The following is a 26347-nucleotide window of genomic DNA, read 5'->3' as shown; positions in this document are numbered from 1 at the left end:
GTCCAGTACCAGCGCTCTTTCAAAAAAAATAAAAATAAAAAGAGAAATACACACTATAAGAGTGAAAAAATAAAAGATTTGCAGAAAATATCATTACATTGAGAACCCAAAGGAATCAATTTTAGAGTTTAGAGTTTTGCATGGTGTCTATTTCAAATAAAGGCCTAAAGACGGGATTGATTGGAGGAGACAGACCACTTCACCGACTGGCAGCATTATCAGCACGGGAGAATCACTGCAAAGGCTCTAGGAACGAGCGGAGAGGCAGGTAGAAAATCTTTTGATGTGCTCGCTGTGGGCTGGGTCCCTACCCGCAGTCTCGCCCTTTGGGCTTGAATATTCAAGAATCCAAATACTCACTGGTCCCGTCCCACCTTCAGCCCCGCCCCCAGGGATAGGCCACGCCCTCTGCCCGCAGCTCCGCCCATAGGGCTGCTTCGAGCGTCACCCTTGTCCCTGGGCCTGCCCGCGCCCAGGCGACTCGGGACCCATCTGCACCCACGCCGGAGGAAACCACAATTTCTCTGAAACGGCTGAACGTGCGCTTCCGCTCCAACACCGTAGCCCCGCCCCTTCGCAGCCCAGACAGGAAGCGGAAGTGACGTCACAATTCGCTACAGTCTTCGCCGCTGCTGGGTCGCGCTTAATGTTGCTTGTGGTCCGACGGAGAGTGGGCTGGGTGAGGCCGGCGTGAAGGGGAGGGAAGCGGGTGGAACAAGGAGTCACAGGACGGGTCTGGCCTGGCCGCCGGGGGCCTGCTGAGAGAGGCCCGGTGCGCGCCGCTCGCTTCCCGGGGCCGCGGGGCCGCCCGGCACGGCCGGGTCCTGGAGGCCGCTCGGGCCGTCGTTCTCGGTAGGAGCCGGATCGGATATGCGGTGAGGGCGCTTCTGTGGGGTCGTTTCATCCACTGTGCTCCCCCCAGAGGCTCTTCAGCAACCTCTGTGACTTTTCTCCAGGGGGGAGAGGATTCCCGCCTTTCGAGTGGGTTGACTCGGGTCCGTGCCCGCGCGTCCTCACGGACCTGGCGATTCCGGCGTGTCCGGTGAGCCCCGGGGGAAAGCTGGTTCAGAAGGGCCTCTGTTCCCTTTTGTATGCGAAAGAGTGTTTCATCTGAGAATCTGGCTTTGTCTTTGCGTGTTCCTTATTACTTTTTGACACGTTATATTCAGGTAGAAATGTGTTATATTTTCTTAAATGTTTGTGGTGTGCTTATTTCTGTATAGACATGTAAGCGTAGGTGGACCTTAAGTCTGTCTACTAAAGAGAAACAGGAATACTCACCTGTCTCTTCATCTGAATTTCCTAAGCCTGTACGTCCCCACAAAACTTCAAAACATGGGCCTCCAAGAAAAACGGATGGAGGCTTTTTTTGCCCTTTGTTTAGAATAATTAGCTTCCCATAAACAGGATGTTTGGACTAAGTATAATTTTTCCCAAATTTTTTGTTTTTAAATATCTTGTATGAAATATCTTAAACCTAAATAAAGTGTGAACAGCCAGTACAATGAATGTCCATTGAAGTAGATTCACCCATCTTTAGCATTTTGCATGTTTGCTCTCTAGATAAATAAGTATCCATTTTTTGGTGAACTATTTCAGAGTGTAAGTTGAAAATAAATGGCAGACATGATACATGACCTTTAAATACTTGGTAATGCATCTCTTAAAAATAAAGACATTGTGCTAATAAAACCACAATACTATTACTTCCCCCAAGAAAATTTAAAATAATAATGTCATCTGCTATCAACTTTGTGTAAAAACTAAAATCCTTACGCTTTTGGGTGTTTTTGGATCTAGGATGCACTCAGGTTTTATATATGGCAATTTCTTATGTCTTTTAGTGTCTTTTAACCTAGAGCATTGGCTGTTGTTTCTCCATTATATTGACTTTTTGAAGAGTCACACATTCTTTTAGAAAGTCACACGTTTTGATATTTTTTTAATTTTTTAATTCAGATATAATTGACATACGACATTATATTAGTTTCAGGTATACAGCGTAATGATCTAATATTTGTATATATTTGGAGATGATCACTACAGTAAGTCTAGTTAACATCCATCACCACAAATAGTTACAAATTTTTTTTTCCTTGTGGTGGGAACTTTTAAGATCTACTCTCTTAGCCATTTTCAAAAACACAATACAGTATTATTAATTATAGTCACTCTCCTGTACATTACATGTACCCGGGACTTATGTTACAACTGGAAGTTTGTACTTTTTGACCACCTTTGCCCATTTCTCCCACCCCCGCTTCTGATGTCTACTCATCTGTTCATTGTATCCAAGAGTTTTGGTTTTTTTGTTTGTTTGAGTTCCACGTATAAGTAAGATCATATGGTATTTCTTTCTCTGTCTGACTTATTTCACTTAGCATAATACCATCAAGTTCCATCCATGTTATTGCAAATGCCAAAATTTCCTTCTGTTTCATGGCTGAATAATATACCTCTGTGTGTATATACCACCTTTTCTTTATCCATTCATCCATCAGGTGTGAGGTGACAGCTCATTGTGGTTTTGATTTACATTTCCCTTATGATCAGTAATGTTGAGCACCTTTTCATGTACCTGTTGGCCATATGTAAGTCTTCTTTGGAAAAATGTCTATTCAGATCCTCTGCCCATTTTTTATTCACATTGTTTATTTTTTTTGCTCTTGAGTTGTATGCGTTCTTTATATATTTTGGATATTAACCCCTTAGCAGATATTTGATTTGCAGAAATTTTATCCCATTCTGTAGGTTGCCTTTTCATTTTGTTGATAGTTTCCTTTCCTGTGCAGAAGTTTTTTAGTTTGATGTAGTCCCACTTCCAAAAAATCATCTCCAAGACCAATGTCAAAGAGCCTACTGCCTATGTTTTCTTCTAGGAGTTTTATGGTTTCAGGTCTTACATTCAAGTCTAATCCATTTTGAGTTAATTTTTGTTTATGGTGTAAGATAGTGGTCCAGTTGTATTCTTTTGCATGTGGTTGTCCAGTTTTCCCAAGTACTTGCTGGATCAACTTCAAAACATGTTTAAAAATCATTCTGGAGAAACATAAGGAACAAATTTTAGTTTTTTTTTTTATTGGTTGGTTGGTACCCTTTTTGTGTGTGTGTGAGGAAGATCAGCCCTGAGCTAACATCCATGCCAATCCTCCTCTTTTTGTTGAGGAAGACTGGCCCTGGGCTAACATCTGTGCCCATCTTCCTCTACTTTATATGGGACGCTGCCCTAGCATAGATTGATGAGCGGTGCGTCGGTGCGCACCCAGGATCCGAACCCAGGCCGCCAGCAACGGAGCGTGGGCACTTAACTGCTACGCTACGGGGCCGGCCTCCAAATTTTAGTTTTAACTCCAAGGTGCTTGTTTTCAAAAAGAATATCTGGTCCACTTTCTTCCTGAGTAAGACTGCTCAAATACATTTTCAGAAGTACAGTATTTTGGCTTATATTGTTCACAGCATTTTATATGCTTCCTGTTTAATTTTTGTAGTTCTATTTTTTTGTGACTTCAGTTTGTACATATTCCCCCTGTAACATTTTTGTGGTGAATGACAGTTCTCTGACAATCTATAAATGATCATTGAATCACTCTAATGAGCTACACTGTATGCCAGGGACAAGGAAACAATGGCCATCAAAACAGAGATAGTAGGGGCCGGCCCTGTGACGTAGTTGTTAAGTTTGGCGGCTCAGGTTCACAGGTTTGGAACCCAGGTGCAAACTTGCACCACTTGTCAACTGTGCTGTGGCAGCAACCCACATACAAAAAAATACAGGAAATAGAGGAAATCTGGCAAGTTTGTTATCTGGACGTAATAATGGCTTAATATGAGGGGAGAAGATGTATTGGGAGGGGTTGATATTTCATTTGAGAATGAAAGCATGGATATGATTTAGCTAATCAGGTCATTGGCTAGGGTGAGGAGGTGTAGAGTCAATGAAAACATTTCAGATGAAGGGAACTTCATGAGCAAAGTACCAGAGCAGTTGAGAGCTTAGTGTATTTCCTAAGCTGAGGAAAGAGGGTTGGCTGAAGCAGAGCAGAACCAGAAAATGGTGGGAGGTAATTGGAGAGTGAGGGTGGGACCCAGGGGAGTTACGTACTCTGAACTATGTTCTAAGGCCATGGGAAACTTATGAAATGTTTTAAGAAAGGGAGTAATTTGAATCTACTTACAGTTTAAGTAGATTGCACAAGCTCCTAGTTTGAGAATGGTTTTGGGAAATGTGAGCATTAAGGCATGGAGTCAGCATAGAGGCTTATGATGAATAAGTTTTAAAACACAATGGTGGTAACCTGCAACTGGACGATTATTATGGAATAGAAAATAAATGAAATGACTTGAGAGTTTTATAGAAGGTAAAATTGAGAGAATTTTAATTACTAGATGAAGTTATCCCTTCATCTGTTGATTTACTAGAGAACATATTGCACTTAGTCAGAGCTTCAGTGGTTGATTGAGACATAGTGAAAAAATTGAATTCCTCAAATTTTGTCACAGTCACACTGAATATTCTCTTTCCCAAAGACTAAATTGTAATGTTAACCACTAATAACTTATATATAAAATAAAAATGTGAGGCCAGCACTATGGCATAGTGGTTAAGTTCAGTGCGTTCTGCTTCCGTGGCCCAGGTTCACGGGGTCGGATCCTGGGTGCAGACCTACACCACTAGTCAGCCATGCTGTGGTGGGGACCCACATATAAAGTGGAGGAAGACTGGCACAGATGTTAGCTCAGGGCTAATCTTCCTCAGCCAAAAAAAAAAAAAAAAAGAGTAAAAAATAAAAATGGGAAGGAGATAGAAGTGAATATTAGTTTATTGGCCTGGAGATTGTGATTGATATCCTTGGATTACTTCTTCAACATCCAGTTCCACAGTTCCCTTGCCCTCAATGAGAACCTTAGCTGGTCTGGGTTTTGTTATCTGGTGGAGCGACCTAAATCTTTATTCTCAAAGAGTCCAAGTCCTTCATTGTCCTGCTTTTTTTTCAGTTATTTTCTATTAACTTTTTCTGTGGAGTATGCAACGTCTAGGAGGTTCTAGGTTCATCCTCCTTGCCTCAGTTTTATCACAGTAACCCAATTACCCTTTGGTAATAGAGAACAATTGCTCCAGGCAGTAGATGAACCCCCTTTTTTAGCCTCTGGTTTAGTCTTATATGAAACCCAAAATGGCCAGGAGGCAATCTCATCTTCCATTTTGGTGGAACCATAATTGTGCCCCCTCCAGGAAGCATTCTATGTTGGAGAGTAAGTTCTCTCAACCTGAAGTCCTCTAAATTGCTGAGATTGAAGCAACAGTTCTGTCGAGGAGCCCTTCCCACATTTACCCATCAATTCCTGGACCCATGTATTCTGGCTACAGGCAGAGAATACCATGTAAGGCTACGTGACTCAAAGTGTATACTGTGTCCTGTGAGACAGAATATCATTCTTTCCTAGAGTTGTTTCCCAATTAGTGCTTGAATTGGGATTTTCGCTGAGCAATTCCGCCTTTCATTTATATCAGCTCCTTTTGAGTGATGGGGATATGTGATAAGACCAGACCAGTTGATTCCTTGAACATGCTCCCATTGTTGCACTTTGTAATGAAGTGTGTTTCTTGATTAGAAACATGGTGTGTGAATGCCATGACTATAGGTAAAGCATTTTGCAAGTCCATGGATGGTGGTACAAGCAGAAACAGGACTAGCAGAAAGGCAAATCCATATTCAGAACATGAATCTATTCCAGTGAGGATGAATCTTTGCTGCCTCCATGACAGAGGAAATCCAGTATAATTACCCTGCCACCAGTTGGCTACTGGTCCACTCCAGGGAATGGTGCCATACTGGACACTCAAGTGTTCATTTCTGCTTTTAGCATATTAGGCACACAGCAGTAGTGTTAGCTGGGTCATCCTTGGAAAGAAGTTCCTACTGTTGAACTCATGTGTAGGCTTTATCCCTACTACCATGGCCATTTTGATCATGGGCCCATTGAGCAAGCACTGGGTGGCTGGGGAAAGTAACTGACACCTACAGACTGTGTCATTTTGTCCACCTGATTATTAATGGTCTTATTTTTAGTGGATTGCCTTTGGTGGACATTCACATGGGGGCACAAATAACTTCACAGACTTTGTCCATTCAGAGATGTCCATTCATATACTTTTTCCCCTACTTCTTTGCCATCAACCTTCCGATCTTGTTCCATCCATGTATTTGAGTATTTAGCCAAAGGATTATCAACTGTTCATGAATTAGTATGTATCCATACATATGGCCATTTCTTACTGTATACCCAGTGGACAGCCAAATATACTGCTTGAAGTTCTGCCACTGGGAAGATTTGTAATTACTACTATCTTTCAGGGTGATCCTTTGAGTGAGGATATAGAGCTTCACAACTCTACACCTCCAGGTGGTACTAGCTTACTACGCAGACTCATCTGTAAACCAGACTTTTGTCTCAGTTAGCTGGATGTAAGGACTATCATAGAAAGGTATAGACATGGACTGAGGGAGAGGAGGTAGTGCAACTGCAGTTTGTGTCGAAGGAGCCTTTGCAACCTACCATACAGTTTATTTGTAGTCACTGTAATTGCCTAAGCTTGATCTCTTAGGAGCTTTCATGTTCCCTGGTTTCTTCTGGTACATATTTACAGAGTTGGATTTATTTTGTATGCAAGCTGTTATCTCCTGCCTTGTGTTTTCTACCCGTTCCCTTTGATTTTGCACTAGTTTTGAGTCTAGAATCAACAGTAGGTGATGGTGCTCTGTCTTGAGAATGAGAATTCTGTACAAGGTCTGTGCTCGGAGTGAGATTATCACAGAGTTGTCAGGCAGAGGAAGGCTATCTCCTCAGAAAGCAAAGGGCAAGCTACTTACTTCATGGTAAGGGAGGATTAGAGTGTCTTGAGTGTTCAAGATTTTAAGTTTCATCTGGGTCCCACTGAATGTTCCCATTTCAAGTTTCCTCTGTCTTCCCTGATCAGTCCCCTCAATTTCACATTAACAACTATGTGAGACTGAATTTAACTATGGTTGAACAATTAAATTTTACCTTTAATTTTCAGCAGTGTCTTCCCTCTCTGATCAGAAAAGGTGAGTTTTTAAGAGCTGTCATGGAATCTTTGAGGTCCCAGAATTTGACTTGAGCTCCAAGATAGCAGATCTGAGCTTGTTTTCTGGGCAACTACACTCAAAAGAATCTGTCTCTCATCACAACCATTATAATCATCATTATTGCTGTAATTTTTAAGTGTAGCATTCACCTGGTCTCCCAAGGCAAGTGCTTCAGCTGGCACTGTATCACAATCAACCAGGTGCTAGCTTGACTGTTGTAACTATGAGTGTCTTTCCCATTCGCAAGGAGCTCAGCTCTTGCTGCAGTTCAAAGGCTTGACCAAACCTATCCCCAAATCTCATCTTTACTCATTTGTCTGCATGGACCACTGTCCTTTTCAATTCTGTATAAGTCTGCATGAAATCAAGAGGCAGAAATCATACTTTGATTTAAACAGGAGAAGTGTATTATGAAGATGTAAGGAGAATTCTAATGGATATCATAGAGTTGATGGAGAAAACCTAAGAAAGGCCAAACTTATAGGGCGGCCCTCTCCCCAAGACTTGACTTCAGACCTTGTTGGAGAAGGTGTCATGGCAGTCCGTTGGGTGGTGAAGAAGTTTCTTGATTGCCAGGGCCAGAGCTAGTCAGCAGTCAGAGGGCAAGCAGGAAGCAACCCTCTAGAATGCAGACAAACCGTGACTGGTGGGTAGATGTGGAGTGAATTGGGGTGGCACTATGTGTGCAAGACCTAGAGCACTAAGTATCCATTTAAGGAGGCCATAGGAATCAACTGACTGGTGTGCAGGTAAGCCAGGGCTGGTGGATGAGTGCTCAGAAGATGGTGTGCCTCCCACCCTTACATTCTTAAGGTAATTAAATACATTTGTGAAAACTGAGATGTATATTGTGTTATGAACAGTTATTTAGCTATGATCTAGATTCTCTTGAAGAGTGGTGTGAAGGTTCTTCATTGTCTCTTGATCACCAATCACTGGGTGTCTTCAGTGAGCCAGGCTCTGCCACTCCTTGTAGTGCAAGCATTGGCATCCAAAACAGGCATAATGCTACCCATGATATGCCAAACAAAACAAAACAAAACACCTCTCCAAGAGACAGCTGATCCTGATGTAAGTCAACATTGTCAAAAAGCATTACTACAGCTACAGAGATCCTTATGATAAAAGATTGTTTCCTCAAAAATATAAAAATTCAAATATGTATCAACTCTATAATATTGTTGCAGATATATAAAGCACTGCTTGAAGTAGAAGAAGTAGACAAGTCCACAATTCTAGTGGTAGATTTTAATGTATTTCACCCATATCATTTCACTAAACAATAGAGAAAAATCAATTAGGACATTTATTTTAAAAACGATGTGTGAACTGCCTTATATACTTACATAGAATTGTGTATATATTAACTGATTGAACTCAGAAAGTGCTTGTCTGGGAGCAGTGAGTAAGGAATGGACTGGAAGGGACAAGAAGGCTTTCTAAGGAGGTTACGTATGTTCTGTATATTTAGACTGGTGATTACATGAGTATATGCAGTTGACAAAATTCATCCACTACATACTTAGGCTCTCTGAATTTGATTGTACATTACTTATATCTCAATTACAAATTAAAAAGAAAAGTAAAACGTTCTATGTAGACACCACCTGACTAAACACATTCATGGGCTTATTCAGTAAAAGGACCCCCAGATTGAAACCCCTGGTAGTAAGTACAGTTAAGCTGTGAGTGTAGACACACAGTTTTTCTGACCATATGTGTTTTTGTGTTTTAGTCTTCTGAACTGTAGAATAAGGACTGTGGGGTTGTGAGGGTGAATTTGGTTCATGGATAATGAACTGTGGAACTTTCAGTGGTTGTCATCATTCAAGTACCATTTTGTAGATCAGCATTTGACCTATTGTGTTTGATTTATTGAAGGTTATTGATTTTTAAGAAAAGAAACTTAACCTTTAAATACAGAATGTTAAAAGACAAACATGAAGGAAGTCTATGGAAGAAATGAATAATCATAAAAGCTAATTTGGTGGAAGATGGAACTGATAAGGTGGCTGGCTGAAAAGACTCACAAAATAGACAAATAGTGGACAAAGTATGATGTGGTGTGGCCCCTTTTCTAAGGCAAGGGGAGAGCGCAGACCTATTTGACCTGAGTGTTTCCAAGCAAGACCTGAGGGGGCTTTCCAGTACTTTAAGGTATTCTGAGTTTGTTTGTAAAAACTTTGACATACTTTTTCTAATCTTTTGGATCAAATGTGGAAGAACCTTTGATTATTTCCCTTTTCTTCTATTACCTTGCCCATGAATCAACAGAATATATGTGCTTTGTGTATGTGTGTATGGCAGTCAGAGACACGCTTCATTTTCTTATGAGCTTGTTTTCCCCTATGAGTTATGAATTTATATATCCATTATTATTGTCTGTATTCTCCATTAGGAATGTTGGATCTTTAATGCCTAGGATGTTTTCTGTATACGTTACTGCTCTCAACTGAGTGCTTTAGCAGAGAGATATAACTGCTTCATTACTTACTGAAAGAATAAAGGAATGAACCAGCAATAAGAACTTAAAAGGAGGCCCAGAGCTTCAAGCTTCTCCAAACACCCCTCAAGGGAGGCTCACAGGTGTTGACTGAGTAAAACATTTTGTTTTTCTTCCCTTCATATGCCTAGCAGCAGTCTACACCAGTGCTGTTCGATACAAATATAGCATGTAGATTGTGTATATAATGAAAATATTTTCAGTACCTATGATAAACAAAAGTGAAAAAAGTGAGATTATTTGTAAGAATGTATTTTAGGGGCCGGCCTGGTGGCGCAAGCGGTTAAGTGCGCATGCTTCGCCGCAGCAGCCCGGGGTTCGCTGGTTCGGATCCCAGGCGTGCACCAACGCACTGCTTGTCAAGCCATGCTATGATGGCATCCCATATAGAGTGGAGGAAGATGGGCATGAATGTTAGCCCAGGGCCAGTCTTCCTCAGCAAAAAAGAGAGGATTGGCAGATGTTAGCTCAGGGCCGATCTTGCTCACACACACACAAAAAAGAATGTATTTTATTTTATCCCATATATACTAAACTACTACTAAGCATGTAATCAGTATTAAAAAATAGAGATGTTTTACATTATTTTTTTCATTCAAAGTGTTCAAAATTCACTGGACACTGAGTTTTTTATCAGATATATTTGATTTGTGTTTAGATCATACAAAATTTACAGTTGAAACTAGATTCAAATATTCAAATTGTTCAAAATATAAAAGTGAGCTACAAGCTTCTAGTGAGATGTCTGGTAGATAATGGTCCTTGGTAAATGGAAGTTGATGTTGCTGATACCCTAGTTATACAGCGTACTGTTTTAGTAGGTTTCAGCTATGTCATCTGCATAGAAAGAGCTAATTTATCATATTGGATGATAACTAATATCCATTGATTAATGATTGATATGGTGCAGGACTCTAGATAACCCAATCTCCGAGAGATGGAGATAGCCCTATCTACTTTTATTTACAAGCTATCCTGAAATAATCTTGGTTCGAGGAAAGGAGTGTTCAGGCAGATTTCACCATCGATCTTGCAGGACGATGGCCTATGATTTGTCCCATGGTAAGTCCTTGTTAATGTCGTTTTTCAGAGACTGCTTTAGGTTCTCCCTGTACAATGTAGAGTCCTTTGGTCTGGGCCTGAGCAGTCATGCTGCTGGTTCATATAGGAGGAGCTGAAGTGGGCCAGAGAATGCTGTTCTCTAAGTCAGCTTCCTAGTATATGTGCATTAGGTAGAGTTGCTGCATAATTTTGATAAATCAAAAGCAATAAGGGGGCCGGCCCGGTGGCTTTGCAGTTAAGTGCGCGTGCTCTGCTACTGGCAGCCCAGGTTCGGAACCCGGGTGCACACCAATGCACTGCTTCTCTGGCCATGCTGAGGCCGCGTCCCACATACAGCAACTAGAAGGATGTGCAGCTATGACATACAACTATCTACTGGGGCTTTGGGGTAAAAAAAGGAGGAGGATTGGCAATAGATGTTAGGTTAGAGCCGGTCTTCCTCAGCAAAAAGAGGATTAGCACGGATGTTAGCTCAGGGCTGATCTCCCTCACAAAAAACAAATAAATAAATAAAAAGCAATAGGATATATTGGAGTATATGAGGAAGCCATTTGGTTTAAGACTAATTTGGCCTGACCTTGTTTTTCCAAAAGGCCTGTTGAGCATGCATTGTATATCTGCTTTAAATATTTACTGTGTCCCAAAGATAAGAATGATACCCCTAAAGATAGGGATGTAATTTCCCCCCATGTTAGCATTTCTTTAAGGATAAGCATCTCTTCCTGGGAACTAAAGATTAATTACAGACCTGCTGTGCTCACCTTGTGACCACTGACCTGTTGACCACCGATTTGCTGTGCTAGCTAAGTATCTCGTGACACTTGTAAAAGGGAGATTCCTGTCATATGTGATGTATGCTTTTTGTTCCAAGATGCTATATAACCACTCTGTACACCCCACTTCTTTGGTGCCCTTCCTTTCTTGATGAAGGAAGGCCCTGAGCTGGTCCTCAGATCTGGCTCATAATAAACTCACCACAATTTTGATTTATAGATTGATTATTGATTATTTGCATCAACAGTCTCATTCACGGATTTTATTGCTTTGACAAATGAGTCAAATTACTCACAGCTTAGGTTTCTTTACCTGTAAAGTGAAACTACTACTCTTTTCCTGATGGGCTGCATGGCTCACAATCCCCTTTTCTGGCTCCAGGTGAGACAGGACTACTCTTGTTGTTTTATGGCAGTAGTTTGGATCTTCTTGAGTGTGCAGGGTTATTTGGAAATTTCAAGCTATAAAGGGATGATTTCCAGGCAGGTGAATGTGGGAAGTATGGTCATCTCTGGGGCCTCATGCCTTCTTTCTTTTCTCCTAGGTCTTCTTTTTACGGACCCTTTCTGCCTTCCTGAGGAATAGACGGAGTCAGAAAGGATGGTGACTGACTGTTTGACAAATTGTTCCCAGGTGAGAAGAAAGCGTATTCTACTAAATGACGTACTACATCCACCAAACAGACACATTTCCTTCTAAGTAAACCTGTCTCCAGAGATTCTTAAAGAAATAAAGCCAGTCAAGGATGGAGTTCCTGTTGAATTTCCTCACGATTTTGAGCCTTATATTGTTGGTGTATTACCTTAAATAATCTGAGCATTTCAGTTGTTGCTACCTAATACTGACTCTGATGATGCTAGCTGCGTAACTTTAATATTGCTAGGTGTGCTGACAGATGATAAGGAAGATGAGAGTGTGCATTTCTCAGAAGAACTTGTTTATTCATCAGCATTTACAAGTGTTTGCAATTTCAAGAGTGTCCTGAGAGAGGGCAATAACATGAGAAGAGCTTTTGGTGTAGTTGTGGTGAGATAACTTCATGTGTTAGAGGTTCCATTAAAACCATAACTGGAGGATATCAACTGTGCATGAGTGTAGTTAGAAGAAGACTTAGGAGGATTGCACCCTGGGGGAGATGATGAGAGACCTTAAGACCCTCTATTGCCCTTGGGTCTCCCATCTTCATTTCTCAGTGAACATTGATGGAGATGTTACTTTACTGAAGCCAGCTTGTGTGTGGTGGTTTAGGATTCTGTGACCTTTGACGATGTGGCTGTGAACTTCACCCAGGAGGAGTGGACTTTACTGGACCTAACTCAGAGAAACCTATACAGAGATGTGATGCTGGAGAACTACAAGAACCTGACAGCAGTAGGTAAGGCTGCCATCATTCCTATAGCCTCTTATGGAACAGGTAAATATTATGTATTTACTGTATTCCAGGATGGGTGGTGTCAAATCTGAATTCAATGACAAATAACAGACACATAGTGTCTGCACTGATGTGTTTTAATTCAGCATAGTTGCTATAAAAATGTGATTCTAGGACTAAAGCATCACCATAACTGTGTTAGAAACGTGCGTTCTCAGATTCTACTTTGACATACTAAACGAAACTCTGGCACTGGGGCCCAATCATCTGTGTTTTAAGAAATACTAGACATGATTCTGATGGACACCAGAGTCTGACAACCACTGGTGTAGTGGTTTCTCCCTGAGAATGAAAATCTATTTTTGCACGTTATTTCCTCTTTCAGTGAAAGTCTTAATGCTTTGTAAATGTGTATCTGTACATCTGAACTTGACTTCAGGGGCCAGAGATAAACGATCTCTTTGGGATACACAAAGAGGACGTTTACATTTTATCTGATTTGTAATATGTTTGGTATATTCATTGGAAATATAGATCTTGATTCATAGAAGTGTTTCTCATCTTTTGTAGGAGCTTTGTCCATTAATATATCTTTTCTCGTGGACAGGGTATCAGTTGTTCAAACCCAACCTGATTTCTTTGTTGGAAGAAGAAGAGTTGAGGACAGTGGAGAGAGGAGTCTTCCAAGGTGAGTGATTGTGAAGATCTTTTTTGGTCAATGAAAATTTCACCATGTTTGGAGTAATAATGAGGAAACTTCTTAAGATGTGCTTTTTCTCAGATGGCTAATGTCATTGGTCTCTGACTCTTTGGGATGTCTTCACATACCTTCTTACTGTATGTTGGCTCAAAATTTCCTATGATTTCACAAACTGACTTTTTTTTTTTAATTCTTTATTTTTTTGATGTATGCTCTTAGTCTGGAGCTTGCTTACTTTCTTTTCCTGATAATATTCTGTCTCTTTTCCCATCATGTTTAATTGTCATAGAATCGTTTTTTCATCAACTACTTGATTTTCACTCCACATCCTTGTCATTGTTAAATTGTTGACCTAGTAAAACTACTCAAATCTGTCATGCTTTTTCTCTTTGTACCATATTTAATTTGTAAATAATTCAAATGAGCCTTCTCTCGTTTAATTGCTTTAACCTACCATTTCTTTTTGCAAATTTTACGTGTTATTCTCTTTTACTTTAGAATCGGAAATGCTTCTTAAAAACAAGGACTCAGCAGATTGTCTGCAGGATATTTTAGGGGGAAAAACGTCCAGTAGGATAGAAATGGTAAGATCAGTAAGTTTGAAAAGAGGTATTCCCTATTTTCCACATTTTGAAAAGATTGGAATTCCATTCGATAGAAGATAAGCACAAGTGATAGTTGAGATAAATGGCATTCACCCGTAGAGAGATAGTTGAGATAAATGGCATTCACCCATAGAGAGCAATGTCTGTGATGACATATTGTGAATATGATGAATTTGGGTAAAATCTAACTTGAAACTTATTGCTTCACAATTAACACAACTACTCATTCCCAAATATGTAGACATTGCGTTTTTAAAAAAAATTCCCTAAAACTGATTAGGAATTTTTTAAGATCAGAGTAGATTGCAAATCATTTGAGCAGAAGGATTCCATCATTCAATTTGAAAGAAACTAACAGGGTAGGAAATTGTATGAATGTAATGGAAATGGTAAAAGTCTCATCATCGTACTGATATTTCTATTTTGAGATGGGTAAGATCAATTAATGATCCTCGGAAATCTTTTAATCCTTATTCATCAACAGGGAAGAATCCACAATGGATGGGAACTCTGTGAGTGTAAGGAATTTGGAAGAGACTTGAGGGAACAATCATGCCTTAAGACACACAGGAGAACTCAAAATGGAGAGAACACTTATGAAGATAATCAGTATGGAAAAAGCTTCCTTACACTGCAGAAGAAATTCTCTACTAGAGGGAAACTTTCTGTATTTAATCAGTGGGGAAATGCCATCAACCTGACTCCAAATATTGTGTCTTGGAAAAATAGCATGCTACAGAAAGCTTTTGACTGCAGTGACAGTGGGAAAGCCTTTGTTAATCAGTCTTACTTTCCGGCACAAATGAGAAGTCACAATAAAGAAAAACTCTATGAAGGGAAGGAATATGGGACAGCTTTTATTCACTCCACAAGCCGTGGTGTACGTGTACAAAGTCACGCTGCTAAGAAACGTTATGAATGTAAGGAATGTGGGAAAATTTTTTGGTATTCTGCATACTTTAAAGTTCACATGGGAATCCACACTGGGAAGAAACGCTATAAATGTAAGGAAAGTGGGAAAGCCTTCATTAATTCTTCTTACCTTGCTAAATATATAAAATCTCATACTGGAGAGAGACCCTTTGTATGTATGAAGTGTGGAAAGTCCTTTAGACGTTCCTCATACCTTAATATTCACATTCGAATTCACACTGGAATAAAACCCTATGAATGTAAGAAATGTGGGAAAGCCTACACTGCATCCTCAAGTCTTACTAATCATATAAAAACTCATACTGGAGAGAAGCCTTTTGAGTGTACTGTGTGTGGGAAAGCATTTGCCAGTTCTTATTGCTTTATCACTCACATGCATACACACACGGGAGAGAAACCATATGAATGTAAGAAATGCGGAAAAGCCTTCATCTCTATGTCAAATCTAAGTCAACACATAAGAATTCATGCTGTAGAGAAACCCTATAAATGTAAGGAATGTGGGAAAGGCTTCATTAGGCATTCAGACTTGACTAAACATAAACAAATTCACACTGGAGAGAAACCCTATGAATGCAATGAATGTGGGAAAAGCTTCATTAGGAATTCAGACTTAACAAAACATAAACGAATTCATATTGGAGTGAAACCCTATGAATGCAGTGAATGTGGGAAAGCCTTCATTAGGCGTTCAGTCTTAACTGAACATAAACGTATTCACACTGGAGAGAAACCCTATGAATGCAACGAATGTGGGAAAGCCTTCAGTAGCCGTTCAGGCCTAACTAGACATAAACGAATTCACACTGGAGAGAAACCCTATGAATGCAATGAATGTGGAAAGGCCTTCATTGGGCACTCAGACTTAACTAAGCATAAAAAAATTCACACTGGAGAGAAACCCTATGAATGCAATGAATGTGGGAAAGGCTTCATTAAGAATGCAGACTTAACTAAACATAAACGAATTCACACTGGAGAGAGGCCCTATGAGTGCAGTCAATGTGGGAAATCCTTTATTAGGCAGTCAGACTTAACTGAACATAAACGAATTCACAGTGGAGGGAAACCTTTTGAATGCAATGAATGTCAAAAATCCTTCATTAGGAATTCAGACTTAACTAAACATAAACGAATTCACACTGGAGAGAAACCCTATGAATGTGTGGAATGTGGGAAAGCCTTCAGTGTTTCCTCAAGCCTAACTGCACATGCAAGAATTCACACTGGAGAGAAACCCCATAAATGTAAGCAGTGCGGGAAAGCCTATACTTTTTCAAGAAGCCTTCGGAGACATGTACGTATTCATGCTGGAGAGAAACCTTTGAATATGAATGTGGGAAATTATTTACTCCTTTCTCATATCTGAGTACACATTTGAGAACTCACACTGGAAAGCAGCCATTTGACTGTAAGATACATGGAAAGCATATTTGTATTTCTCAACGTTTTGCATACATATATGAACTCACATAGAAGAGAAAGCATATGAATGTAAGCACTGTAGGAAAGCCTACAGTATTTCCTCAAGAGTAACTGAACATGTAAAAATTCGCACCGGAGAGAAACCATGTCAGTGTAAGGAATGCAGGAAACACTTCATTTGGTCCTCAGTCCTTAGTAAACGTGTATAAACTCACAATAGAGAGAAGCCTTACAAATGTGAGGAATGTGGAAAAGCCTGCAAATGTCCATATTTGTTTCAAATACATAAAAGAACTCACACTAATAGATGCCCCATGAATTTAAGCAGTATGTGAAAGCAATCAGAATTTGCTACAACACAGCATGTAAGAAACCACAGTGAAGACTTTAAATGTTAAGAAATCTGTATAGCTGTAGCATATAGAGTAGTTCTGTAGTTGTATTTTGAATATGTACCATTCTGCTCTGACCATTTTTGGGAATGATATGGCTTTCCTTTCCCTGATAGCAATGCTAAGCCAGTGTAGTTTCTACACCTCTAAGTTGCAGCCTGGTCAATAGTGGCTCTACCAGATTTAGTTACCTGGATTTTCTTGTTATTGACCTGGTTTAAGATTGTGAAGATAGTGACCGCTTGAATCAGTTCACTACTCACAGATTCCATCCATAGTGCCTCATGCCAGCCAATGTGAGGAACATAATGTTTCTGTATATGGTCTAAAAATGCTTTTGTTCTTCCCACCTGATCCTTTTGGATAACAGGTCAGGGTGCAAACAAGGGAAGAGTTTAGAAAAAGTGAGATTTTGCCTACTATTGGGAGACACCATGATTTCATGCCTTTGTGGGAGAATAACCACCTTATCAGCTGGAGAGGACCTTTAAGCTTAGGCTGTGAAGGAAGTGGGTGAGAACAGTGAATGTTCTTTTTCACCCCTGTGTCCATCACCACAGCCTGGCATGAGAACCGTATCTTTCTAGCTCAAGCCACAGCTGCTGCTGTTGGTGTAACCTGCTTCTGTGCTTGTCATTCCATCCATGTGCTGTGAAAATGGAGAGACTCATGCAAATATAGCTGGTCCTCAAAATATGCTGTACTTGATACCATCACTGGAAGTTCCTAAATGTGAACCTTTAGTGCAGACCACAGACCAGCACAACCTTGTTACAGTCTCAATGATACAAATTCGTAGAGTTCTGATGCTTGACCAGCCTTGGGTTACATCATGTATGGCCATCAAGGCTGCAGCTGCTTGCAGACATTTTCTTGAGGTTTAATCAAATCGTTATAATGGAAGTACAAATGAAGCTTAAGAAATCCTGAACACAAAATACTTTTGCACCTTCATCTGTCTTGTTCTGACTCATCTTGTTGAATATGTAGAGTATGCAAGATTCTGATCACTCTTCCCCTGGGCCATTTCTTATAAGTGTATTTGCAGTGAGGAACCATGGAAGATGAGATCATCTCTCCCATTGAGTTGAAGAGCCAGCTTGCTTACTACTTGAAATAAACCGGGTTCCACAATGTTAGCATTCATTTTCTGTAATGCAACCCAATGTGCAGACGTCTATGGGGGCCCTTTCTGTCATCTTTGAGAGACTTGGGGACAAAGGTAACCAGTACAATTATGCTGATGCTCATGCTGCTGGCCATACCATGAGTAAATTAAATCTTTTGTCTGTGACTTCAGCATCTTAGATCATCTGCCAACATTAATGAAATAGTGACAAGATAACATAATATCTCGGAAGAAGGGAATAGTCAAACTACATATCCAACAGTTTTGGTGATGAGAATGGCACATTGATAGAGACATGGCTTTCTGGAAGAAAAGGAACAATGGTGACCTGGCTGGGTGTGAAGACATAAGAATATCTGCAACCCATATTGGAAATTTCTTTCCCCATATGTTTCCTCATGATATGGGTGAGAGAGGGAAATAAGGATCCTTGCTGTCCTACTTATTAATGAAGCTCTTCAATGAGTATGTCAGTAGATATACCAGCATGGTTTTCCTTAATTTCTTAATCTTACTGTGCACTTAGTTTTCAAATGTGTATTTTTATACATACTTAATCTGGAATTTTGAAATATCTAAGTTTTTTAAATACAATCTTTAAAGTCCATTTTTTTTTAAACTTGGAACATTGAGTCTGTAATGCAATTACTAGTAAATTTGGATTTTTGTCTAGCATCTAATTTTTTTCAGTAGTTAACCCATTTTTCTTCTCTCTCTGCTCTTATTTTTTTTTCATATGATTTTACTGTTTCTGATTGAAATTTATAAAACACTAATTTTATTCTGGTTGCTACCCTAAAATCCTTCGACGTTTTTCATTTAACTCTGAATTAAAACTTTTTCTCTCCTACCAAGTGTACTGGGTCTTAGGAATACAGTAATGCCATTATTTGACTTCTGAGCAACACACTGGCAGAGAGACCCAGAAATAAGTCCATAGTTAGAGGAGCTTCTAAACAGGTCCAAGTGCAAGAGGAACAGGTCACCCTGAGAAGTGGGAGAGCTTCCCTTTGGGAGAAGTTATGTGTGACAAGGACATGGATGCCCCTGTGGAGAAGTGCTAGGTATCATCAAAGACTGAACTGAAAGCACTATCATATGATAAATATTGGCCACCTCCTTAAGAGGACACACCAGTGGAGATTGCCTGATTGCCCTGCTGTGGAAAAAACTTAGTGATGATGATGGGGACAGGTATGCTTAATCTACAGCACTGCCTGGATCTTACTGGCTTCATGTTAACCTTTTCTATCCCAGACGGCTTCTCCCGATGATCTCCCTCAGCCCCCAGTGGTGCCATCTATTGGGTTTCCCATTGGTGGTGTTCCCTGGTCTTTTGGGGACCACTGCAGCTCTGGCCTTTTCTTCACTCCTAGCCCTGACTTGCCTTCCTCCCAACTTTTCTCCCTTAACTCTTCTGCTACTTACATAAAAGGTGGCCTGTGGATCCCTGGGTAGAGGGAGCTTACAAAAGAAATTGTTGTCCCTGAGCAGTGTCTTTTTCCACAAGATGTAACAGCAGAAAGGCTGTTTAGTACAAGAGCCTTGAAGTGAGGCTGAATGTTCTTCATTAGAAGTAAGGAGTAGAGCAGGGTCACCATGCATTTGTGTTCAATTAGAGAAAGTAGATATTTCATTTCACTCTTTGAGCTTCTCAACCAGTTAACTTCTGCCCCCTTGGAACATACCACCTTTCACCATTACCCCTTAAGGGAAGATGGAATTGCTTTCATCAATGAAATCAGTTTCATCATTCTTTCCTCATGGTAATGGAAAAGGTAAGGGGACAGCTTGGGGCTTTACTTCTTCCTCAATATAGCACATCTCACTTCTAGAGAAAAGCAAAGAGTTCTTGGTCAATAAATGTGTTTAGATGCCCATTCCCTTCACCAGTTATGGGCTGTGTTCATCCCATGGTGACTCTTGGGGCATCAGGTCCCTGGGCTACTCTGGAGAGCCATTTGACCCCTCCCTAGACCATGCAGATTAGAGGTGAAATCTCTGCAAGGGTGACTCCCAGAAATACTGGGCTACCCTCATCTGGGTAAATAGAACACTGTATTATGCGTGCTTCTTACTTGAAACACTTCTCACTGGCTGCTTTATATCAAAGCCCACCTTCCCTCTGCAACCGTTGGCCTTCAGTGACATCTGTCTGCAGCTCTCCCTGTATGAGCCACCTGCCAGAGCCTGCCTGGTAAATAACAGGACATTCCTGTTTTTGAGTGGCTGGGGCAGCTGTACTCATGATGCTATTAACCTTCCTGTGTGGGAATCTATAGGAGTGATACAACACATGGACATTTAGAACTACTGTTTTGTTTTAGGTGTATTATTCTGTGAAATGCTGGCAGAGCAGTTTGATTTTTTATTCTCGTTTTTTAACACTACATTCCTTGATTCAGGAGCTGGATTTAGTAGTAATTTTAAAATCTAACTTTTTATTTGCAAGTTGATTTACAATGTGTTTTGAATACATGACTGAGATGTATAAATTTAATATTACTAATAAAGTCTCAAGCACTTTAAGGTCCTTCTGTGTATGCGTGGATATTCTATTGAACTGGGTCTCTATGAGAGGTACTTCCAGCCAAGCCAGTTTAGAATTTCTTTTCCCCTAGATCTGTGATTTTTGGAGGCTCCATTAAATAATACTGATAATTCTCCATTCACAATTTTTTATTATGGTAAAGTATATACCACATAAGGTTTACTCATTGAAACTTTTTAAATGTGCAGCTCAGTGGTGTTAAGTACAGTCATATTGTTGTGCAACCATCACCATCATCCATCTCCAGAACTTTCTCATCATCAAATTGATACTTGGTACTTATTAAATACTAACTCACCATAGCTTCTTTCCCCAGTCCCTGGCAACCACCATTCTACTTTCTGTCTCTGTCTCTAGTTACCTTGTATAAGTAGAATCATACACTATTTGGCTTTATGTCTGGCTTATTTCACATACCAGAATGTCTTCAGGGTTCATCCATGTTTTAGCCTGTGACAGAATTTTATTCTTTTCTAAGGCTGATTAATATTCCATTGTATGTATACGCATTTTGTGTATCCATTCGTCCATTGATGGACACTTTGCTGGCTTTCACCTTTTGGCTACTGTGAATAATGCAGCTTATGAATATGAGTGTGAATATATCTTTTTGAAGTTCCTTTTGGGTGAAACTCACAGGGGAAGTTGCTGGATTTTATGGTAATTCTATGTTTAACCCATTCACTTTTAAATTTACATCTAGGCAGGTGTGTTTTCCATACAGATTTTGAGAAAATGCTCAAAATGTGGCGATTTTGATGTATAGAAAGTCCCTACTTTGGGTGTCAAGATGTAGTAGTAGCAACTATAGCACGAGAACACTTTTGTTTTTGTTTTTCTTTGTCTCTAAATGGATATTTAATTATATCCCCAGGAGGGCTGTGTATTACATCAAGCAACCTAAGGTCTAGTTATTTTGCTATATCTAGGTATCCATTAACAATCTTGAGAAGGATCTTGGTTGTCTGTTAGTCAAGAATCACTGGGTGCCAGTGAGCATGGCTCCGTGTCAGATACTAGGGGAACACTGGTAATCAGAAGACACATAATGTTGCCCATGATATGCAGAAATTCTTCTAAAGAAGGCTGATCCTAATGTCAGACAACATAGACTTTTAAGTCAAAAAGCATTTCTAGAGATAGAGTTAATTCAGATAAAAGATTCAGATTCTTCAAAATATAAGAAGTTGAAATGTGAATCCACCTAATAATATTATTGCAAGATATATAAAACAATACTTGATAGGAAAAAAAGGAAAAATAGACTAAATCAACAATTCCAGTGTGTTATGAGAGGTTCGGGGATTCGATCGGAGACGTAAAAGACACTTTCCACTCCAAACAAATGGACCGAAGGTATATTTTATTATATAGAGGATAGTAAAGGTGACAGTCTGCAAACAGATCCAAATAGGTTAAATATTAAGAGGGAAAAAAACATCAGCCCGACTGGAAAGGGAAAACACCCACATCGGCTGAAGAGAAGTGACACAAATCAATCAAAAAGAGAAACACCAGGTTAACCGAAAAGAGAACACATCAAATCAATTACTTCATATCAAATCAGTTACTTCATATCAAATCAATTACTTCATATCAAATCAATTACTTCACATCAAATCAGTTACTCACAACATCCACGCCCCACTGCCGGGAGAGCTCTGTCAATCGACGCGGCTGGGCAAGGATCACACGTCCTGGGCAAGGCGTCCCTTCCACAGGTGGAACTCTCACCGGGTCTCAGTTTCCAGCAGTTTTTATACCATCAGTAATTTTCAGAGCAAGCAATTACAGAGTTTGCAGAGCAAGCATTTAGTGTTTCCATGCACAAAATGGTTATCAGTGGTGTACGTGCACTGAGCCCCCTGGCTAACATCCCGGCCCAGTAGTTGTGTACGTGCATTGTTCTCTTTGGTTATCGTCTCAGCCCAGCACAGATGGCCAGTCCATCCCGTGCTACGACGCTCCAAGAGCCTTGAAATGTTACAACTTTCAACTCCCTCCGTGAGAGAAGGGCCAGTTCCCACCACGCAGAAAGCAGCTTTGTATTTCTTTTTGTGCTGGTGGCTGTAGGTCAATGGAGCGGCCAAACATGGCTGCACTCATGTCAAGACACAGTGATAGATTTAAACATCTTTCTCATTTCTTTCTCTAAACAATGGAGAAAAATCACTGAAGTTATAGATTAGAAAATGATGAGCAAACTGCCTAATAAATATATACAGAATAATATATCTAGTACCTGTTGAAATTAGAAAGTGCTTGTCTGTGGAAGAGGTAGAGGGAATGGACTAGAAGGGGCAAGAAGGCTTTTGGGGAAGATGGATATGTTTTATATCTTGTTTAGGCTGGTGATTACACAAGTATTTGCAATTTTCAAGTGATTTACTGAATACTTAAGATGTGTGTAATTGATTGTGTATTAAATGTATCACAATAACAAAGAAATTCTATACAATTGCCACTAATCTAAACACATTTGTTGGCCTCATCAGCACAAAGTCCCCAGTTTGAGAACTGTAGTATTAAAATCTCAACTTGGGAATAGCTGTTTTTCCCTTGAACATATGTGACTTAAGGGTAACAAAGACGCTGGTAAACAAAGACACATAATGCTGCCCATGACATGCAAGAACTCTCCAAAAGAAAGCAGATCCTTGTGTCAGACAGCATAGACTTTATGTATAGTATTTTAGGCCTCTCAATTGTGGGGTTATTGTGAGGCTGGGTTTGGTTTATGGATAATTGAACTGTGGAAGTTTCAGTGTTTGTCATTAGAATACCATCATGTAGATTACCAGTTAGGTTGCTCTTCTGTTTTTGATTTATTAAAGAATGCAATTTATTTTAAAGAAAAAGAATTGAACTTGAAATCGCATAAGGTTGAAAGATCTCGAATAAATGAACATGAAAGAAATCTGAGGAATAAATGAATACAAATCAAAGCAAAACAAATGAATTGATAAATAATATGCAAAGGTGCTTCTCTGAGAAGATGTATATCTGAGGAGACTCATAAAATGCACAGATGTTTGCGAAAGTGTGATTTGGTATTTCCCTTCTGCAAAGGTGAGGAGGAGAGAGCAGACCTGTTTTATTTGAGTGTTCCCAAACAAGACTTGCTTGAAGTTACTCCATACTTGAAACGTATTCTGAGGCGGGTTTTTTTGTAAAAATCTTGACATCCTTTCTCTAATTTTTTTGTGTCAAAGTTAGAATAGCCAATGATTATTACTTCCCTTTTTTGCCCCAGAGTATATGTGCCTGTGTGTGTCTGTGTTGGATACTCCTTATTTTTCTACCTTCCTGATTTTTCCCACACTGTTTTGGGACTGATATTAATCATTGATTTATTATCTACCTACTTCCACAGGAATATTGGATGTTCAAGGCATCAGACGTTTTCTGTATCCATTACTTAACTCTTCTGATTTTCTAGCACAGGGATAGAACTTAATAATTTGCTGAAAGAATAAAGGGAAAACCAGAGATCAGAGCTTGAAAGAAGATACAAGTCTCCAGACACCTTCCAGGGAAAGTCAAGTGAATACAATATTTCATTTTTCCTCTCTTCATAACACCCAGCAACAGTTTAGAAACATAATGTGTTATATAGAGTTTAAAAATTTTCAGTAACCACAATAAACCAAAAATGAACTCAGATCAATTTTAATAATACATTTAATTCAATACAACATATCCAAAATATTTCAACATTGCAAGCAGTATAAACATTGAGATATTTAAATCTTTTATACTGTTTTCAAAATTCCCTGGATACTGTATTTTCATCAGATGTAATTGATTATGTTTAGATCTCATAAAATTACAGTTGAAAAGGTAGATTCCAAGATCCAAGAGATTTCCAGTAACTGTCTACCTAGGTGTGGGAGGCCAGGAGCTCCAGGAGCCATGAGAGCAGATTCTGCCATGTGTCTCTGTGGCCTGAGGATTCATCACATGGCCTTCCAAAACCACCTGCAACCCAGTGCACCATGAGTCACCATAGGATGAACAAAGAACATCATCAGTGAAGGGCGTGGGTGTCTGAACATGTTTTCTGACCAACAACTCTGTATTTTGATCTAGACACAAGATTTAATTTGAGGCAGAATTAAAGCCCCCACCAGACCCTTTCACTTTGCCATTACCTCGGTACAAGGTATAGTTGATTCATGAGCTACCCTAGAATCGTCAAGGCCACTGGTGTCCAATGGAAATGCCCCATTGGCACCACTGAGGAAGTGGAAGGCAGGGTGCCACTGATAAGAACAGAGAAAATGATAAAATTGACTCCATGCATGTAATCAATTCCATTTTTCATTGGGGGGAGGGGTAGGAGCGAGAAAGGACATATGTTTCAATGGATCAGAAGTCAAATGGTTTACAAGCAGAGTGAAACATCTCACCTCCCCCTTTTGCACACAAAAACTGACCCTGCTCTACACCTTGTTTCTAATAATATTTGGCCTCAGTTCAAGGCTTTTGCACCAAAGAATTACATTTCAGAGGCTATCTCCTGTAGAAAGACATTTCCTGGGTGCTATAATTTCCTCTGATATGTCCCCCACCCACAGGCCACCCTTCATGTGAGAAGTGCAGAGGAGTCAGGGAGAAGAGGTAGGAGAAAGGCTGCTGTGATAGAGGATGATGGGGGCTAAGAGTGAGGGGCCAGAGCAGTAGGTGCTAAAGTGGTCCCATCAATACCAGGGCCAATGGGAAACCCAATAAATGGCACCTCTGGGAACTGAGGAAACAGCCCTGACAGGGTCTTCTGGGAGAAGAGGTCAATGTGAAAGCTGAATGCTGCAAGCCAAATTTTTTACCATTTGCTTCTCTGTTGATGATACCCAGCATTTGCCCAAGGGAGTATCCAAGTCCTTGTAAGACATATCCTCTGTCAAGCAGGAGGATCACTCCCACTTCTCAGAGGGACAGCTCTCGCTTAAGTGGAAGTCAGTCAAAATCCTCTGCTCCAGTGAGTTAAATGACATGGTGGGGAAGGGATGGCAGCCTCGCCTGAAAACCACTTAACACCCTGGGCTTTGGGAACTCTGGGTGGTGTTGGAGTCACTATTATAGAGTGAGAGGAAGCCACTTTGGGACTTTCACACACCCTTTCCACCACAGTATCCTCCTAACAGGTTCAGGGGACAATGGGAGGAATCTGAGAAATGCTGGTAGGTTCTCTCTAATGGTGGTTTTAGAAATCACTGAAATAACTGCTGGCTGAATCAGGGAATTCTAACCTCTCATAACTCACCTACATCTTGTCTACAACTATTCCTCTGAGCCCTCAGCTCTACTGATTCCCCTAGAGGCCTAAAATAGAGGAAGAAGAGCTCATATCTTGACTTTCTCATCTGATATCATAAGGGAGATAGCCATTCTCTCAGAGACCACTGAAAAAAGCCCTCACTCTGACAATGTGGAGCCTGGTTCTGGAGACTCCCCCAATTTGTGAGTGAGGTCCTACAGTTTATAGGCTTGTATACCAGGGTATGTGTAACAGATAACCCCAAAACATAGCAGAAAACAGCAACCATTGTATACCAGAAGCTTCTTGAAAATGAATTTGCACAACTGATTTCCTCTGGTTCCTGTTGGTCAATGCAAGTCATAAGGCCAGCTCAGGCAAAAGTATAAAAGAAATGAACTGCACCTTCTGATGAGAGAAGTGTTCAAGTATTTTTACATTTAGTCTGACTGTTTCATGGGGAAAATTAGAAAGTGTGCATACTCAGAGAAAGGCTGAGAAAAGACCTGAGAAGACCTTATGTTTACACATTGGG

At 40.1% G+C, this 26347-nt stretch overlaps 1 protein-coding gene across 5 annotated transcripts; it reads left to right on the top strand.

Moving 5' to 3' along the window:
- The first annotated feature begins 567 nt into the window (after nt 1-567).
- LOC131394437 (zinc finger protein 883-like) lies at nt 568-20537 on the top strand. 5 transcript variants are annotated; one of them, XM_058525800.1, is made up of 6 exons: nt 993-1042; nt 11993-12051; nt 12697-12823; nt 13428-13508; nt 14019-14104; nt 14610-20537. In XM_058525800.1, exons 2-6 carry the CDS (start codon nt 12049-12051, stop codon nt 16425-16427), a joined length of 2115 nt encoding a protein of 704 aa, XP_058381783.1. In that variant the 5' UTR covers nt 993-1042; nt 11993-12048; the 3' UTR covers nt 16428-20537. The 5 variants fall into 5 exon arrangements, with proteins under 5 accessions (XP_058381782.1, XP_058381783.1, XP_058381779.1 ...); XM_058525796.1 differs by having other exon boundaries at nt 11993-12111; XM_058525799.1 differs by lacking the exons at nt 993-1042; nt 11993-12051 and adding an exon at nt 568-679.
- Nucleotides 20538-26347: the final 5810 nt, after the last annotated feature.

This window comes from Diceros bicornis, chromosome 30, assembly GCF_020826845.1.
Source record: "Diceros bicornis minor isolate mBicDic1 chromosome 30, mDicBic1.mat.cur, whole genome shotgun sequence".
NCBI classification, from domain to species: domain Eukaryota; kingdom Metazoa; phylum Chordata; class Mammalia; order Perissodactyla; family Rhinocerotidae; genus Diceros; species Diceros bicornis.
Note: the sequence above shows the minus strand (reverse complement) of the source record. Positions and strands in the feature narration are given on the sequence as shown.

Bases quoted from the DNA above. Each gene is read 5' to 3' on its own strand.
- LOC131394437 (XM_058525796.1), top strand. From the start codon at position 12,049: ATGGTGACTGACTGTTTGACAAATTGTTCCCAGGTGAGAAGAAAGCGT. The intron at 13,509-14,018 runs GTGAGTGATTGT...CTTTTACTTTAG, and splicing joins GGAGAGAGGAGTCTTCCAAG to AATCGGAAATGCTTCTTAAA. The intron at 14,105-14,609 runs GTAAGATCAGTA...ATTCATCAACAG, and splicing joins CGTCCAGTAGGATAGAAATG to GGAAGAATCCACAATGGATG.